Genomic DNA, 19,409 nt, shown 5'->3' on the forward strand with positions numbered 1-19,409 from the left:
TCACATGTTGCGACCACCACCACCCCGAAATCCATCCCATACCACCCTGTGGAGCAATTCATCTTTTTTTAAAGCTGTTTTGTGAATGGTAATTACTGCACATGGAAGAGGGGAGAAGGGGAAGCAGGACAAGAAGGAAAGGGCAAGGGAAAAGAGGGAGAAAAGGGCAAAGGAAGGGAATGAGTGTGTGCGTGTGAGAGAGAATGAGAGTGGGGGGGGGCTCCTGCGGCCCTTTGAAGGCTGAAAACAAATAAAAACCAAGTAGTCCTCCCTGTTGGGTTCCTTCTGTCTCTCCCAGTAATAGTGCAGTATATACCAGGGCAAAGTTGTTGGAAAAGCTGATGATGCTTTTTTTTTTCAAGGTTGGAGAGAGATTTCATTTTGAAATGCTTCTACTCAGTCAGTTCTAGGAAAGAGGCACTGAAATCCCCCAACTGCTATTGTAGCCTGTGCCAATGACTCAGACCGGCAGGGTGTCTAGTACGTGGGATGTATTCATGGTGAGTGACTAGTAAGATGCTCTACTAAGCAGTTATTTGCATTGTAATATTCCTGTAGGTTGAACACTTCTCCACCAACCTAATGACTGATCTATCCAGTGCTGTGGAGTATATATGAAACTAGGCCAGATGTATCTTCAGTGTTTTTGTGTGGCACGTGGAAGAAGCTACAGACAACATGGAGAAATAGTGGGCAATATTGTGTTGATTTCTCCAACCTTAAGCTCTATTGCAAGGAAGCTGATCCCCTCTAGCTGTATAATTAGGCTGCATCCAGACCGGAGCTCTTGTTTTACTTAAGTTCATTTCACTTTTATCCCCCTGTAGTGTTCTGGTACTAATCTTTGAGTATTTCTTATAGAATATACTCCTCTTACTCCAGCATAGGACTGTTGTTTTAATTTCTTAATAAATGCTGAATCTCTGACATTGCAGTCGTGCACAGATATGTACCCCAATAAATCTGATGTAATGTGCTTAAAAAAAAGGAGGGGAACCTTGAATTCGGATTGTAAAGTAGCCAATTTGTGGGATCATGATGTCACCCAATTTGCTTCTCCTAAAAGAAAATTGCAGACAAAATTAACAAGGTTCCTAGACAAAATTAGTAAGCATATAGAAGGATAAGCCCTGCTGGAAAAGGATCAACATAGCTTCTAAGTCCAGTCTCGCTAACCTTTTAGCATTATTTGAGAGTGTCAAAAAACATGTGGCCAGGGTTGATCCAGTAGACATTGTTTACTTGAACTTCCAAAAAGCCTTTGACAAAGTCTCTCACCAAAGATTCCTGAGCATACTTAGCAGTCATAGAATAAGAGGAGAGGTTTTCTTATGGATCAGTAACTGGTTAAAGAGCAGAAAGCAGAGGGGAGAAATAAATAATACATTCTCCCGATCAAGAGATGCAAACAGTGGGGTCCCACAGGGATCTGTATTGGGAACAACACTTTTAAACTTATTCATAAATGATCTGGAATTGGGAGTGAGTGGTGAGGTGGACAAGTTTGCTGCTGACACCAAGTTCTTTAGGATGGTTAAAACAAAAAGGGATTGGGAAATGCTCCAAAAGGATCTATCCAAACTGGGAAAATGGGCATCAAAATGGCAAATGTAGTTCAATGTAAGCAAGTGTAAAATGATGCACTTTGGGGCAAAAAATCCCAACTTTACATATAAGCTGATACCATCTGAGCTAGAGGTTGACAGACCAAGAAAGAGGTCTTGGGGTTTGTTTATTTATTTATTTATTTATTTATTTCATTTCTATACCGCCCAATCGCCGAAGCTCTCTGGGCGGTTCACAAAAATTAAATCCAAACAACACACAATAAAACAATTTAAAATATACAGAACATTAAAACCACAATATAACAATACAACCACAATAAAACCTAGCAGCAGTGCAAGAGATGAAAATGTTGACCCAGTGTGTGGCTGCTGTGGAAAAAAGACAAATTCCATGTTAGGCATAAGGAACTGAGAATAAAACTGCCAATATCATACTGCCCTTATACTATGGTGTGACCACATTTGGAATACTGTGTACAGTTCTGGTCACCACACCTAAAAAGGATATTGCAGAGTGGGAAAAAGAGCAGAAAAGGGCAACTAAAATGATCAAGGAGCTGGAGCAACTCCCCTATGAGGAAAGCTTACAACATCTGGGACTGCTTATCATAGAGGAAAGGCAAGTAAGATGAAATATATTAGAGTTGTACAAAATTATGCATGGTGTGGAGAAAGTGGATAGGGAGACATTTTTCTCCCTCTCTCAAAATACTAGAACCCGGGGTCATCCCATGAAGCTGACTGGTGGGAAATTCAGGATGGATAAAAGGAAGTACTTCTTCACCCAGCGCATAGTTGGACTGTGGAATTCGCTGCCACCGGAAGTGGTGATGGCCACCAGATTGGATGGCTTTGAGGGTTGGACAAGTTCATGGAGGACAAGGCTATCCATGGCTACTAGTACTGATGGCTATATGCTGCCTCCAGTGTCAGAGGCAGTATGCCTGTGTACAGCAGTTGCTGGGGAACATAAGCAGAAGAGTGCTGTTACACCCATGTCCTTCTTGTGGGTTTCCCACAGGCAGCTCGTGAGCCACTGTGTTAACAGAATGCTGGACTAGATAGGTATGGCTCTTCTCATGTTCTTAAGGCAAAAAAAAAAAGTTCAAATAACAGAGGTGGAATGGCAGGGCAGCAGGAAGAGGAACGATGGAATGTTTCTGTCTGGAAAATTGCAGGCACATCTGTTTCTTTAGTGAGTTACCAGAGTTATATACAAAACAATAATTTTTTAAAACCCTCCAGAAAGTAGAGTGCAAAGAGTCACATATTATGGTCTCTATATGAACCAGACCAAGTCCTCACATTTCTGTCCTATAGCGGACTGCATGCAAAAACCGCCAGTGTCTCAACATCCTTAGTTTGATCAAAGGCCCTTGGCCAATTTATTTACAAGTCCCCAATCCAAATAAAAGTAGTTGTGACTAAGACTCCGTGAAATAAATGGAACAAGTTAATCATGGCTAACTTTAGCTGAATCAGGGACATTCTCCATATCCCATTTTAATAGGCAACAAGGAACAACAGAAGCTTTATACTCAATAGGAGAAAATAAGCATATAAGGATTGGGTGTAATGACTTGATTCCAGCATGGCATCATGGCCTTGGGGCATTTCTCTAGCATAGCTCATTTGGCCCGTGCCACTAAAGCAGGAATACCTACAATCAGCATATGAGTTTTTGCCCTGTGATGCACAACTGTTATACAGTTCAGACACGGGCAAGAGAACTGGTCTCAGGTGTGTGGTTGTCTCCAGTTGATTTAATTCTAATTCTGTACATGTGATACCTTCAGGATTTTAAGATGGCCATTTCAGTAAAATAAACAAACTCATAATTGGGCTCAGGGGACGGCGTGGACCAATCATACTGAACTCAGTGTTCTGTGAATCAAAATGCTTCCTGCACTGAATGGGAAACCCCTTTTCCAATGCCAGCAGCAAGCATTCACTGATCCATTGATTGAGAGGTCAAACTAGGCATGATGGAGGCAGAACCAGTTCTGTTCCAGTCAGGTATAAACCAGTGGTCAAGGTCCAATCCTTAAAGTAAAAGAGGGGACTGGAGCTGAGCCTGCTCCATGTGGACTGCTTGCCTCCCCATAGCCTCTCCTCCCTAAGCACATCTCTCCCAGCCAAACTCATGTCTGGTATTGGAACTCTCAGCTAATGAGAAAAGCACCAGAGGGGACAGACTGTGGAGGGGTAAGTCATGGCACAGGAACATGGTCATGGAGGGCCAAGCTCAGGTTTAAACAAGTGGGTCTGCCTCTGTCACATGTAGCTTGTGTCCTTAAGGCTGTAATCTTAAGCACACTGACTGGAAACGAGGAGGAGACAGGCTCCTTCCTTGTGCAACTGCCATATTAGTTTCCAGATTATATCTTCATATTAGTGAGTTTAAGTTCTCTGCATTCCGTCCTCATACTTGACAGTTTCCTGAAGTGCTGAAACTTTTGTATAAATAACACAGAGTCATAAAGTGCCAGAAGGCCAGCATGTTCAAGGGCATTCTGGCTGACCAAGCTTTCTAGGTATAGGTACAAACTTCATCTGCAAATTCGAGGAAGAGCACTTGTTATCACCACTGCCAACAGCACATTCCCAGCTCTGATTTTCATCTTTGAAAAAGAGGGAGCAAAACAAATGAAAGTAGTAGATGTAGAGTCCTGCTTTCCTGAGTTTGTGTGTGATCTCAGGCCTTCGTGCAGCCACTGTAAGAATACTCCATGAGCCCACTTAGGTCTCTGTGGTGCTGCTACTGCTACCTTGGATTTGGGAGAATGTGCTGGAAGGCCTTCAGGTCTCTTGGTTTTCCTTTCTTCTACCTCAGCAGCTGGTTGAGAAATAAGTTGGGCGAGGCAACAAGCATGTTGAAGTATGGCAGAATGGAAGAGTCATATGTTTATTTCTGAGGTGGTGTAAATTTCTCGTATGGTGGACTTTATGATTTCATTTTGACGTGGAGAACCATTTGGCTGAAACTGCACTCTCATGGAAATGCCTTTCCCTCATGGAAAGATGGAAATTAGATCATACACTTGAAAATGAATGTTTCTCTTGGGAGATTTTCATGTTTGAGGTAATTTCAGTAAAACACATGAAAACGAAGCCATAAAGGTCACCTCATGAGGACTTCACCTCTGATAGGAAGTACGAATTAACCCTCAGGGTGAGCTGCATGTATGAAAGAGGGTAAAATAGTGTAGTATTTATATGCAAGAAGGAGTGCGTATATATGTGGCAGTGAATAACGTGTTAAAAGGAGAGAGAGAGAGAGAGAGAGAGAGAGAGAGATGTTTAAAACATCTGGAGGGCACCAGGTTGCCTACTCCCATTCTAGAACATGAATGGGAATGAGCGACCACTCGGTCTAAGACCCACCCAGGTTTAAACAAATGGGTATGGGTCTGCCTCTGTCACATGTAGTTTGGATCCTTAAGGCTGTAATCCTTATACCAAGCTGACACCCATTACAATCCTTCTCTTTTTCTTTTCCTCATGTTAGTGTGAATGTATCCAATTAACATCTACCCCAAGATAAATGTTTTGTAACAAGCCCTCAGGGACTCCTCTGCCCCAGTTGCTACATTTTATTCCATGTTTGCAACTTCCTAACTGTTTCCACAGCAACCAAGTGTAGTGCCATGCAAACACATTTATGGTGGGGAATAACTGGGAGAGACAGATGAGTTTCCTTCCAGGCTTCTGTAGCCTCTGCTGCTTTATGACCCACTTTCTGGTTGCTTGTTTGCTGGAGGAGGAGGTGTGTGAATAAGCAGGTGTCGAGAGGCAAACAGGGCTCGCTGTTGGTGAAGGCTTTTCTGTTTGTACAGCCCTCTAATGTGAAGAAATCTGCCCTTACCACAAATTTCCATGCTGTGCTAATGTTTACACCAAAAATACAAATGGGTGATGAAAACGACTAATGGCCTTTTATTTTATGCCTTCATACTTAGGGGCATTCATGTTGTTTTTTTCTGGGGGTTCTTTCTTCACAGTCAGAGACTTTAAATATATACAAACCCCTTGTACTAATGCTTATTGAGTTCTCCTAGACACCCCTTATTCAAAACTGAGGCACTTTGACTTCACAGTATCCTATATTTGGCGAATTCTCATTTGGCAAGCACTAGTTTAATTGACAAACCAAGGTTGTGATCCTAAACATGCCTGGGAATAAGTTCCACTGGGGCTTACTTCTGAGTAGATTAGTATGGGATTGAACTGTAACAAGGGAAGCTCTTAGAATGCAGTTTCTATTATAGTGGTTTTCTTCTACTGGCCCGAAACTTCAGCACAGGACCTGCTTTTAATTCCTTGCCTTTCTCTCTTTCTCTCTCTCTCTCTTTCTTTCTTTCTTTCTCTCCCCCACCTCCCACCTCCAGCTTCTTTCTCTGTGCAACTTTTTTCTGCCAATACACAAATGCCCCAGTGGTCAGTTGTTTCTCTTCTCCCCACGCCACCATCTGTGTGGCTTTTATTCTCTTACATCGCACTTCTGGCAAATGTATTTGGAAAATATGTTTGCCGCATGGAGCCGAAGAGCTGCATCTGAAATGCAATTCCTACATCTTCCCCTTCCCAGAAAATGTGCACATTTCCATTAGGGTGGAGATGTATAATTTATGCTTTAGATGAGACACTGTTGGCAGAGCGTAAGGTGTGAGGGTCTTGTGCTTCCTCTCTGCTTGGCGATGCCGTCATACCTGAAGCTGCTTCCAGTCTGTGGGTTGAATCCAACCCTTGCTTGAGCAAAAGTCCATTTGTGCAATGGGACTTCCCCATCTACTCCCTGCATCCCCCTGCACGTAGTGCAAATCTGCTCTGGTGGATCTCCCACCTTCTGGAGTAGATTTGGGGGGCTGCAGGGGAGAGGGGGAAACCAGTTCCTCCAACAGTCCCCTCCCGCTGGTGGAGTGACTCCATTGGATACAACCCTTTAGCAGGAAAAGGACAAAACGCATTAATACACTATTGAGATGTGAGCTTTCATTGGCAACAGCTTATTTCATCAGAAAAAAGTAAGTAAAATAGGTAAGTATATCTGGTATCCTGGGCTGTCACCTAAAAGCACAGGCCTCAACAAAGGTGTTACGCAGCACACTCTATGTCTAGACAGGGAACTGAGAACTCAGGGTGGAATCATCACAGGGCTTGGTTTTGCCTTCTAGGAACTGGTCTCCCTTATTGTGGGTGAAACATGGAGGACGAGATTGACCTCAACATGCTGCAAGAACCCTTTGCTGTCCCTAGAGACCCATGGTCCTGTAATCCTGGAGGTCGGCTGTGGGTCAGGCGCAATTGCTCTGAGTCTTCTGAAGAAGCTGCCCCGCGTGAGTGAAATGATCACTATATGGATAAAAATAATGTTGAGATACCTGTATCCCCATTTCACACAGAAAAATGCAGACAAGTAGAAGGAAGAAAGGCTAATGCTTTGAAGTGTTTGTGATTTAGGGCCTAATAAGCAGACCAAATATCATATTCACATTTCATTTTGCAAGGACTCTCCTCCCAACTGGTCATTTTCAGCTTTCAGAAGTTCATCCGCTGGCCCAATCCCCGGGCCCACCTCTCGCTGCATTTCCCTAAAACACCAACACACCAGGAGACTGGATAACAACACTGGACTACGCTGCAGAGCTGTCATATACTACTCTAACCCATCCACCCCACACACACACAATGGGAATAACAACACTGGACTACTTTGTAGGACTTATGTAACCCGCACTTTCTCAATCACAGCCTTGCCTCCAGCAATATGTGTATAATAATGATTAACTTTATCTGCACACATTGTCAGGGATATATATATATACACACACATACACCTGAGGTAGAAAGATCATGAACTCCTGTCTTTTGTTTCTTCTTTCATTCTTCCTTCTTTTCTTTCTTTCTTTCTTTCTTTCTTTCTTTCTTCCTTTCTCAGAGCCAGGTCATTGCCATAGATAAACTGGAAGCTGCTGTGAATCTCACCAAAGAAAATGCTGAAAGGTAAAAGCACACATCCCATATACTAATAGTGAACACATCCCTCAGTTGAATCGTGTAGTCAAAATTGCACCATCCAAGCACAAGGTATAAGCAGACTTGGGGAAACCCCCAAGGTTTGCAGAAGTACACAAAAATATTTAAGAACACACACACCCAGCAACCCATGCCAGCACAGAATGCTCACTGAGCAGGCTTGGGATGGGGCAGAAAGCTAGGGGGAGGAGGAATTGAATGGAATGCCTGGATCTAGGACAGGTCCAAGATGTTTTGCTGCCTGAACCAAAGAACAACATGGTGCCCCCTCCCATTCCATGTACAAAACCCTTTCTTCAGGACTAAACATTTTTGTTCAATGCTGATGGATGGGACAGCATCCTCCACCACACCTGAAGGCAGCAGGCTAGCTTAGGGGGCAAAGGGAAGACCATCTCTCCTCCATCACCTTACTATGACCTCCCAGCATTTGCCACCTGAGGCAACTGCCTCACTTTGCCTAATGGTAAGACCAGCCCTGCCTGCATTCCTGAACAAGAACACTCCACACTGCCACATTTTGTTTGTTACAGTTTACTTCTTTGTTGATCAGGTATCCAGTTGCCCACCATCAGGACTCTTGAGGCAATTCACAAGTCAAGCACATAGCTCTGCCAGTATTTCTGTATTTTACTAAATAAGCAGTTTACCTGTTCAAGCACTTGATGGAGAATGTGCATAAATCCAGTACAGAAAACACAGTGCTAAAATAATGCTTTAAAGAAACACCTCCTATTTCAGAGAAGTATTAAAGCACTTGAAATTAACTCATGTGCCAAAAAGCATGGAAAATGCAAATTAAGGCACTTAGATTTAAACTTCTGAACCACATAAACAGTAGACACATTCTATTGTCTTGCATATTGTGCTCACTTATAACATTGCCTCCATGCACCCCCACTTTCCTTTGCTCCTTTAGCCCCAGTCCTCTTCCTCTACACGTACCCCAGACTATCCTTTGTGGACCCAATCAAGAGAGGATACAGATTTTTTTTAAAAAAGGAACCTGTTAAGACTGCCCTTTAAAAATAAAAGGCTTGCATTTTGCATTTACTTTGTTCGCCCCACCTTGCTCAGCTTTTATTCTAAAATTATATGTACAGATAATCTAATGAACTTCCATGCAACTCAGTCTGCTAGGCACTTGGGATTTGTATCTTACTAGGGGGAGAAATCAGATATTTAGCAACCCCACAAACTTAGTGCACTTGGACAGGTGTTGGCAACCTGATGCCCTCCAGAAGTTTTAGACTATAACTCCAATAAGCCCCAGCCAGCATGGCCAATGTTCAGGAATTATGAGAACTGTAATCTAAAATATTTTGGAGGGCACCAGCTTTCCTACTCTGTTCTAGGATAGAAGTTCAAGGTTACTTGGATGTAGCTCAATTAACCATTCCTATATGTACTATAACTTTTAAAATTCTTTATGGGAACTGAACACACACTTCATATACACCCACACCCAAGCACTTCACCACATACACACACCAAGGACACTGCTCCCCCTTTCCTTGACCTGTTGGCTTCAACCTTGCCAGTGTGGCAGCAGCCATCTATGTTTGTGGAAGAGGCAGTGAGCATTTATTGCAAGATCTTCAACCAAGATTTGCATTTAGAGGCATGGGGACCTTAGAAACAAATAACACAAGACATACACCACGAATTTTGATAAAAGACAAGACCATCACAATTTCATCACATTTTGGACACATTTAAAGAGGCAAATAAAAAATGTGTGAGCAAAAATAGTTGCACGCAGGAGAAAAATGAAAAAGGGGACATACTTTATCTGCTATATTTAGCTGTTTCTCAACAAATTTTCCTGAAATTTGGACAGCATGGTGCTCAACACATAGATACTCTGTGCCAAATTTCAGACAATTTAGACAAAGCGTCATGGTTTTATAAACATTTAGAATGTTCAGGGCTTATAATGGCGGAATGTGGTTTAACACATCTATTTTCATTCTTATAGCACTGTCACACATGTATAATGGAAAGGATTACTAAAATCAACTATCATACAGTATAATTACTGGAGAAAAGCCTAGTCATATTTAAAAAAATTATAAGAGGGGACTATGAGATACTCAGAAGTAGTTTATCTATCCAGGCTTTTAAATACAAACAAGCTTGACAATATAAGGCGTGGTCTCCCTAAGTCATCTTGGGAAAGTGAAATTAATGACTAGAGATCACATGTTAATAAGTGTGACAGAGTAAGTAAGAGGAACAGTATATATATGATTTCCTTTGATACTGTATGACGTATTACCCTTTTTAAAATCATGACCTTCTTCTCTTCTGATTCCTGGGGACTTTTCTTTCTTACTGTTTCTGTAGCACCTGGATCCATCCGAGATGTTAACACAGTAATTCAAAGACTATGTTGCAATACCAGTAGATAACCATGGGTGTAATGCAGTTGTAGGAAGAGTGCTGTTTCTGATTCACATATATTATTAACTTTCCCTCTGGGGGTGAGGGGAAGCCATTCTGGATGGCAGGGGAAAAAAGAGAGCCCGAAGCCAAGTTACACATGAGCAGTTAATTTAGCTTAGGATGATTACACTGACGAAAACTACAGCTTACAGTTGGACAGATGAACCTGGCATATCCTGAGTTAGACCCCTGGCCGCCTTAGCTCAGCACTGACTGCTCTGATTAGTGCCAAACTGAAGTGGGCAGTGTGCTTCTCCTAAACATTTTTGCTGTCCCAAAAATGTGCTCCTCCCTTCTGGTGATTATTTGCAAGTCTTCACAAAGGAGTTGAAAACTATTCAGAAGCATTGGGGCAGGTGCTGGGAGGGGGAGGAACGCATCCCCTCTGTCTCAGCAATGGGGTGACGTTCTCTCGCCCTGATCCAGTGGTGCTTCTGCAGTCCTTGGACAGCATGTGGGTGGAGATACACATCTCACTGAAGTTAATGCAGTGCAGATGAATGATGTCTGTGAATCCCCCATTCTGCCCCTAACTAGTCATGCACACCTAGAACTGGATCAGGGTGAAAATGTCTTGCCAGCCCATGCTGACAGGCAATGAATCTGCCAGCATGGTTCCCAGCCTCACCCTAAAACAATAGCAGATCAGGAGAACAGGAGCTGTAAACAAGCATGAAAAATGTGTGGAAGAGGGGATGGCAGGGTTTTTTCCATGACACACAAAAATGTGTCACAGTACTAATTCTAGTAGCTCCTCTGTATCAGGCAGAGGTCCTGTTCCCAGCCCTGTTACCTGAAGTCTTTTTAACTGGAATTTCCATGGATTGAGCCATGGGTCTTATGTATGTTGAATGCAGTCTGTGCCACTGAGCTGCGGCCCCTATCAGTCCTTTGCTCATACATCATTGCTACCTAGATATAAATTTGAGCATAGAAATTTGTTGAAACTTAGTGCTGGGGGTTAGTGGATGCAGATTCTCCAATGCTTGGTAGTGCCTGATGCTGTGTAAGAAAGGGAGGCTTCTGATTTTCCCTATCTCACCCACTCCTGGCTGGAAAGAACAAGCAAGAGTGTGTGTGTGTGAGAGACAGACAGACAGACTGACTCCCTCTTGAGGGAGGAGGGCTGCAGCCTGCTGTTGAGTTTATTATAAAAAGGGGCTTTCTTATGCCAATGTAAATTATTTATCCACTTTATGGATCAGATATACCACCTGTAAATGGGGCATAGGATACCATATACACCACCAAAGACCTTGAGTAACATTTGGTTGGGTATATGAGGCCTAAAGAACTGCAGTCCCATTTACGTGATCTTGGGATGGTGTAATCAGCCTTTTCTAATGCATTGAATAATGAATCATTGGCTCTGTTTGGAGGTAACAGCTGTGTTAATTAACCCACAAATTGTGCATGAGCCACTTCCTATTTCCAGTAATAGTCTACAAATGCTTCATTCATAGGGTGTTACTGTGATGTCTGAACCCAGGCACTTGGGGTTGTTCATGGATTTAACAATCCTAAATTAAGCTGTGGTTTATTGTTGTGGCATTTGTAAGTTGTTGCTGGAAACAGAAAGTGGTTCACATGCAGCACACGACCCTACAATCTGTTGATTAATTCACCCACAAATTGTCGCCGAACACTGCTGTTGTGTCTGAACAGAGCCGTTGAGTTGAAAGAGAGTTACCAACCCTGTTTCTCAAGTGTTGCCCTTCTTATACGGACTGCTGGTGCACAGGGCAGAAACCACATGGGTTTTCACTCTTCTGAATGTCGTAGTTGGGCAAACCATATCCCTAGCTGCTAACACAGGAGAATCTGATAAGGAACTGCTGGTTAGAAGCAAACATGGAGCTTTGCAAATTCCCCTTTAATTTCTACTTCTAACCTTGAGAAGCTGCCAAGACTCATCTCCCTGCAGCTGTTTCCCATGAAGCCAGCATGTTAAGCAGTGTTATCTTCCAGTCTAAGCCAGTTGTGGGCTTGCCCTGCCTTTTAAAGCTGCATGTTAGGATGTTAGTGTTCCCCTGTGGGCAAAGCTTGGTAAGAGCCATCCTCTGCTAATGAGTACCACACCTGTACCTCCCAAAGGCATGTGATTACAGACTGATGAATTTTCTTTTTCTTGGCCCTTCATTCCTAATCAGGAACTGCCTTATGCTTAGGCTCCCTGGTAATGAAAACTGGGCAAGGCCATGGAACTTGGCACCTCATTCTTTTAGTTACTAAATACCACCACTGACTGTGGTTGCTGGTTGTGTAAGGACTTGCCAAACAGCTGTTCTCTCTGCTTCCACTCATATAGTAACTAAGCACCACCAGAAAACTTTCCAGCTGTAACAATTATTTTTATTTAATATCACTTCTGTTCTGCCCATGCTTTATAGAATTCAAGAAAGGTTATGCAGGACTTAGAGTCAAACACATTATGATCATGTGGCACAGCCTTCCTGGACTGTACCATTTCAGACTGCAGATGGTAATGGGAATCACTTGTTTTTTTATTTATTCATTTAAGTGATGTATATATGACTTACCATATCTAAAAATTATCCAAATGCGGTTTCCATTTTTAGCCCCACAATTCATATGTGAACCCCTTAGAGATTTTATTATATTAAATGGTATATGAATACTGATAATAAAGAAAAGCCAGCAATGTGAGGTAGGCTAGTCTGATAGAGTAACAAGCTCTGTGCCTGGGCAGGGACACGAACCCTGGGCCATTTTCCCCATGGTCCAAGTCAAACACTCTCTCCACGACACCACAGTGCCTCTCCAAGATATGGCATGGAGAGCCCCGCACCAACATCACTGCTGCTGCACCCACTGTGCTACTTGCACAATCACCTCCATATGCAAGGCAGGAGAGTTGGGGACCAGCCTGGTCTGAAGGGTGGGGTAGTGAGTACTATGGAGACCAGAGGATATTTGATACAGGCCCAACCCCTCCCCACCACCCCTGTCTCCCTCAGACGCACACACATGCACGCGCTCCACCAGGCTTCGCTCCCTATTGCTTTCTGAATGAATTAAAAATGCACTTAAGGGCGCAGCCCTATGCATGTTTAGACAGAAAAAAGCCCTACAACTCTCAGCATTCCCCAGCCAGCCTTGCGCCCTAAGTCATGTTAGTTTTAATCTGACATTAAGCACTCCTCATTTACTCTGAAGGGCTGTTGACTTTTTTTCTCTCTCTCTCCTGTCTCATCTTCCCTTCGTGTCTTTCTTGATGGCTCATTTCAGCTCAAGCTAATCTATCCCACTTCTCCTTTTCAAATTTAACTTTTGTCTGCCCTAAAGTGCAAAGCCCACCGTAGCTCTGCTGTGGATGCAAAGTGGAATTTTACCTTGGGGCATATCATAGCAGCAGTGTGGAATGGCTTCTAGGGCCCTGCTTCTTCCATATGGTACAATTTATCAGGGACAGAATCAGGAAACCCTGTTTCGTTCACTTAAAATAATCTGTCAACTTGGTGCAAAAAAGGGGGAAATGGGTCTGCAGTTGCTATTAACAGGAAGGACTTCCAGATGTAATGAGAATTTTTTTAGAGAAGCTAGTGTGGCCTAATGGACAGAGTGCTGAGTCTGGGAGACAGAGGTTTGCAAGCTCAGCCACTGACTGTTGGATGGCCCTCAGCAGATTAGTAGTTCCCAGCTTTCAGTCTTTAAAGTGGGAATGATGATGACTTCCCAGGCAGCATAATATGGGGGTGGGGATTGCTGTAAGGATTGCAAAAGTTGTTGCTTAATGAAAGTTCTGCATAATTGGTGGATTGCAACAACAGGTTGTTCTGTTTTGAGTTTGTGGAATGTTAAATTGTTTTTAGTAGTGTTGTTGCTTTTAATATTTTAATGGTGGTTTTGTTGGTTTTGATTTGTTGTACGTTGCCTTGGTTGTTTTACGCCAGAAAGTCGATACAAAAATCCTACAAATAAATCAATACAAATGAGAGAACAACATAAGCACTCCACAATTCTGTGATCACATAACTTTGTTGTTGATTTCCCTCAGTGCTTTTTTTTACCTGTGATTTGGGAGTGATGGGTTTTAACAAGTGTTTTCAGTCATAAAATGTTAAGTGGTGTGTGTGCATGTGTGTGTGTTTCTTGTGCATAATCTCCTCTCCATAGGTTACATCTACAGGACAGGATCAGCATCCTTCACCATGACATCTCTTCAAGTAAGTCCCTTTCATATTTGCATTTATCTGTTCTAAATGGTATGAGGGGAAGGGGAGAGATGAGGTCTGTCTTGCATGAAAATACAAGACAGCTGGAAAGACCTACCCGCACATTCGCTTTCCAGGAACACTGTGCAGTAACCTGCAGAATGCAGTTGCCAATAATGGCCTTTGTACCTCCCAGCATCATTTCAGAGTGTAGTACCCCCAAAATATGTCAGTAACCATCCTAATATATTTGAAGGGTTAGCCTTAATTATAATGTCACATCAGACTTTTGTATAGTGTTGGCAAAATGAGGAAGTACAATATGGGAAGTTCATTCACGTGTGAAGTTTCTGTTGGTCATATGCGCAAATATTGATTGTGTAGCCTCAGTGGTGTAGAGCGCCTTTCAGCGCCTTTGCACCAGCTGCAAAGCCCCCTCCTGGGGTAGAGAGAGTCTGGCTACAGTTACTCATACACTGATACCTTCCAGGTTAGACTGCTGCATAATGTGTTGTACATGAGGCTGCCTATTAAAGACTGCCCAGAAACTGCAGTTAAAGTGCATCTGCCAGACTATTAACTGGGACCAGAGGTTGGGAACACATCTCACCTGTGCTTAAACAGCTTACTGGCTTCCAGCCTATTTCTGAGCACAATCCAAAGGGCTGTTGCTTGCCTTTAAAGCCCTACAAAGCTTGGGACCTGGATATTTGAAGGAGCATCTTGAGAACACAGGAAGCTGCCTTATACTGAGTCAGACCACCGGCCCATCTGGCTCAGCATTATCTACACAGACTGGCAGTGGCTGTCAGAGTTTCACACAGGGGGCTTTCCCAGTCCTACGTGGAGATGCCAGAGGTCAGACCTGGGACCCTCTGCATGCAAAGCATGTGCTCTACCAATCAGCTATGGCCCCTCCCTGCAGTCTCCCACATCAACCTGCCTATACATTAAGATCTTACTCAGAAGCCCTCCTCAAGGTACCCCTACCATCTGAGGTGATGCGGGTGGCAATGGGGGAGAGGGCCTTTTTAGTTGTGGCCCCGCACTTGTAGAATTCTATCCTCAGGGAAGCTCGCCTTGTGCCAATGCTAATGTGCTTAGGTCCAACCAAAGATGACCCCCCCCCCCGGTTTTAACCTTTGATGTATATATTTTTTAATTACTGTTGTGATTGTTTTATTGCTGGCTTTTGATATTGTATTGTATTGTCAGATATTGTACTGATTATTGCTGTTTTATTGTGTGCTATAAAATATTGTAGACAGCTCTGGAAATTGTCCCATAAACTATTATTTATTCTAAAATTACAATACTTCATTCCATATGTTCCAGCCAGATACAGCAGTCTTCAGTTCCATTAACATTGTTTTGCAGTTTGCTCTAAGGCTGGTTGGGATTTATTTTTTAATGTGTTTGATTATTTGGTTGTGGGGGAGGGAGGCAATGGCCTTGTTCAGATGATAATTCCAGGCTTCATAAACCATGATTTATGAAGCCAGGAATAAGTGTTGGGGCCAAGTGCACCTCCCTCCCGTCCCCCACCATACCTCATCTACATCACAAAGATCTAGGTTTGTATTAAGCCAGAATTCCCTGTTATGTGTGACCTGGGGAACTCTGGTTTAATGATGGTTAACAAACCAGGAGAATAAGCCAGAACCATGTTGACTTATTTTCCTAGTTTGTTAACCAACATTAATCCAGAGTTCCCCAGTTCTGAGCTATTGGGATGTCTTAGTACCAGCCAGGATCTTTGTGCCAAAGCCAACATGTGATGTGGGGAGGGGATTGGCGATGGTTTATAAAGTCTGGGGTGATTTTCCAAACCAGACCAAACTATACCTGCAAGTTGGGAGGTATAGGTTAATTGGGAGATAAACACATGTAATTTGGGGAATAATCTTTTGCGGTATTATTATGACTAAAGTTTGTTTTGATCCTTTAATGTAGGTCCTTGGGAATATCTATTGCCTTGGGGTTTGGTAGACGCTATAATCAGTAATCCACCTTACGTTTTCCACGAAGACATGACTCACTTGGCGGCAGAAATCCTCTGGTAGTCACACAACTCTTCCTTCTGTCATCCTTATTATGTTTTGTTTTTCCTTTGCTCTTTGATAAAGACTGCTGGGGGTCTAAGGGCCAAACTAGACATGATGTGGGAGATCCATGTACTAATAGGATCCCTCTTCAGTTTTAAAGAATTAGTACTAGCAACTCTGGAACCATCCCCCAAAATTGAATAGGGGACATGGCTCTGAGGAGGGGATAACCCTTTCTTTTTATGCAGTTTTCCCAGTTTAAAATTACTCTTGCTGGAGCTGTGTTTGTTCCACTGGGAGAAAAGTACAAGCACCACATTGGAAATGGTATATTTACCAATCAGATGGTGTAGGAGAAAACAATGATCTATAGTAGAGCATTCCCTTTGAAAGCCAACTTGTTCCTCGGCCAGGATCCTAAACTCTTCTAACTAGGACTCTAATTTCTCTAAGAGGTATTTACTATAGAGCTTGCCAATCACATCCAGGAGACTTAATTGGTCTATAATTTCCCGGGTCAGATATAGAACCGCCCTTATGGATTGGGATGACAATTGCTACAGCCCAGTCCTTTGGGAATACTCCTGAGACATCAATAGTTGAAAACAAGAATGCAAGCAATGGGGCCCACCAATTAATTTGATCTTTCAAAAGATCAACAGTTACACCACTGAAGCCTGGGGCTTTATCTTTTTTGAAGCCTGTAATTAAGTTAACAACTGTTTCTGGGGTTACAGAGGGCCACGCTTGCTGGTTAACCAAGTTCCCTGGACCCATATCTATCTCTGTCCCCACTACATAAAACAGCTTTCAAAAGTGATCATCCCATCTAGATGCACTGATGGGGGATAAATTTTGCGGAGGACTTGGCTTGTGATGTTGATTTATCAGCCTCCAGAATTTTGTTCTATCCTTAGACTTTAGGGCAGACCCCAGCTCTACCCACTAGAAAAGGAAGTATTCCCTTTTTTCATTTTAATTAGGGTTTTAAACAATCGGCATTGCTCAAGATACCAAATTGGAAGGGAGACAGTCGCAACTCCTTTAAGCATATTATGAGCTCTGTTTAGTTCTTTCTTCTGTAGCTTACAATCTGAATTGAACCATAGTTTTGAAGAAGTTTTAGGGCATACTTACAGTCGTGGCGTGTGGAATAACAAGGGTTCCAGCTCTGCAGTCATGTCCTGGAATAGGTCAATTTTAGCTTCCCCAATATGACCATCCATTATTAGATCATATAGGTGTCTCATTTTATTGGAAGCAACTGTTTGTCCTGATTCCTGTTGATCCACATTTTGCCATTGAATCCTTATTCTTATATTGTGTATATTTTGCCTCATGGGGTAAATAGCAACTTTGTGGAGGAATATTCCTCTGGTGCCACAGCCCCAATCGAATTGGGGAACTCCACAGCTGCTACTAGCCCTTGGGCAATCCTAGTCATCAGTCTCCCATTTCATGTCTAATTTTGCTCTTAAAAGGCCATCAGCACTGGGATCTAGCAATGACAAAACTCCCTTCAGGCTCAAGGGAACTAGGAATAGTTCCTCCTTTTCACTTCAAAGACCTACAAGCACTGTTACTAATCTGCAACAATGTGTTCAGGTTCACTTTGTCCAAATGAGCTGCTGCTGTTCTTGTTATGAAATGTTTGGTTATGCAGGACTTCACATTTTTCTAAGCACTGTACAAAGAATAATAGGGACACGTTCCACTGGCAGTTTGTTGTTGTTGTTGTTCAGTCGTTCAGTCGTGTCCGACTCTTCGTGACCCCATGGACCATAGCACGCCAGGCCTTCCTGTCCTGCGCTCTCTCCCGGAGTGTGCTCAAGTTCATATTCATTGCATCCGTGATGCTATCTAGCCATCTCATCCTCTGCCGTCCCCTTCTCCTTTTGCCTTCAGTCTTTCCCAGCATCTGGGTCTTTTCCAGGGAGTTTTCTCTTCGCATTAGGTGGCCAAAATATTGGAGCTTCAGCTTCATTATCCGTCCTTCCAATGAGCGGTCAGGGTTGATTTCCTTTAGGATGGACTGATTTGACCTCCTTGCAGTCCAGGGGACTCGTAAGAGTCTTCTCCAGCACCACAGTTCGAAAGCATCAATTCTTCGGCGCTCAGCCTTCCTTATAGTCCAGCTCTCACAGCCATACATTACTACTGGGAAAACCATAGCTTTGATTAGACGGACCTTTGTCGGCAAGGTGATGTCTCTGCTTCTTACTATGCTGTCTAGGTTTGCCATAGCTTTCCTCCCAAGGAGCAAGCGTCTTTTAATTTCATGGCTACAGTCACCGTCTGCGGTGATCTTGGAGCCCAAGAAAGTAAAATCTGTCACTGCTTCCATTTCTTCCCCTTCTATATGCCAGGAAGTGATGGGGCCAGATGCCATGATCTTAGTTTTTTTAATGTTGAGTTTCAAACCAGCTTTTGCACTCTCCTCTTTCACCCTCAACAAGAGGCTCTTGAGATCCTCTTCGCTTTCTGCCATTAGGGTGGTATCGTCTGCATATCGGAGGTTGTTGATAATTCTCCCAGCAATCTTAATTCCAACCTCTGATTCATCCAACCCGGCATTTCTCATGATGTACTCTGCATATAAGTTAAATAAGCAGGGTGACAATATGCAGCCTTGTCGTACTCCTTTCCCAATTTTGAACCACTCGGTTGTTCCATGTCTGGTTCTTACTGTTGCTTCTTGACCCTCGTACAGGTTTCTCAGGAGACAGGTAAGGTGGTCTGGTACTCCCATCACTTTCAGAATTTGCCACAGTTTGTTGTGATCCACACAATCAAAGGCTTTAGCGTAGTCAATGAAGCAGAAATAGACGTTTTTCTGGAATTCTCTTGCTTTCTCCATGATGCAGCGAATGTTGGCGATTTGATCTCTAGTTCTTCTGCCTCTTCTAAACCCAGCTTGCACTTTCGGTAGTTCTCGGTTCACATACTGCTGAAGCCTAGCTTGTAGGATTTTGAGCATCACCTTGCTGGCATGTGAAATGAGCGCAATTGTACGGTAGTTTGAACACTCTTTGGCGTTGCCCTTCTTTGGAATTGGAATGTAAACTGACCTTTTCCAGTCTTGTGGCCACTGTTGAGTGTTCCAGATTTGTTGGCATATTGAATGCAGCACTTTCACAGCA

The 19,409-nt window shown here is 43.1% G+C and overlaps 1 protein-coding gene across 3 annotated transcripts in view; it reads left to right on the top strand.

The window, feature by feature from the left end:
- The window catches only part of HEMK1 (HemK methyltransferase 1, mitochondrial release factors N(5)-glutamine), a 64,829-nt gene that overhangs the window by 23,322 nt on the left and 22,098 nt on the right, over window positions 1-19,409 (top strand). For all 3 annotated transcript variants that reach the window (XR_014788480.1, XM_084839655.1, XM_084839656.1), the window contains 4 exons: window positions 6,743-6,904; window positions 7,507-7,571; window positions 14,187-14,236; window positions 16,178-16,283. Coding sequence is in view for 2 of the 3 variants with exons in the window: in XM_084839655.1 (XP_084695781.1) it covers window positions 6,743-6,904; window positions 7,507-7,571; window positions 14,187-14,236; window positions 16,178-16,283 (383 nt within the window). In the remaining variant the exon portion in view is untranslated. The remainder of the gene's footprint in view (window positions 1-6,742; window positions 6,905-7,506; window positions 7,572-14,186; window positions 14,237-16,177; window positions 16,284-19,409) is intronic.

The sequence above is a fragment of the Heloderma suspectum genome, chromosome 2, assembly GCF_057233095.1.
Source record: "Heloderma suspectum isolate Gila_16-S chromosome 2, 16-S_ref, whole genome shotgun sequence".
NCBI classification, from domain to species: Eukaryota; Metazoa; Chordata; class Lepidosauria; order Squamata; family Helodermatidae; genus Heloderma; species Heloderma suspectum.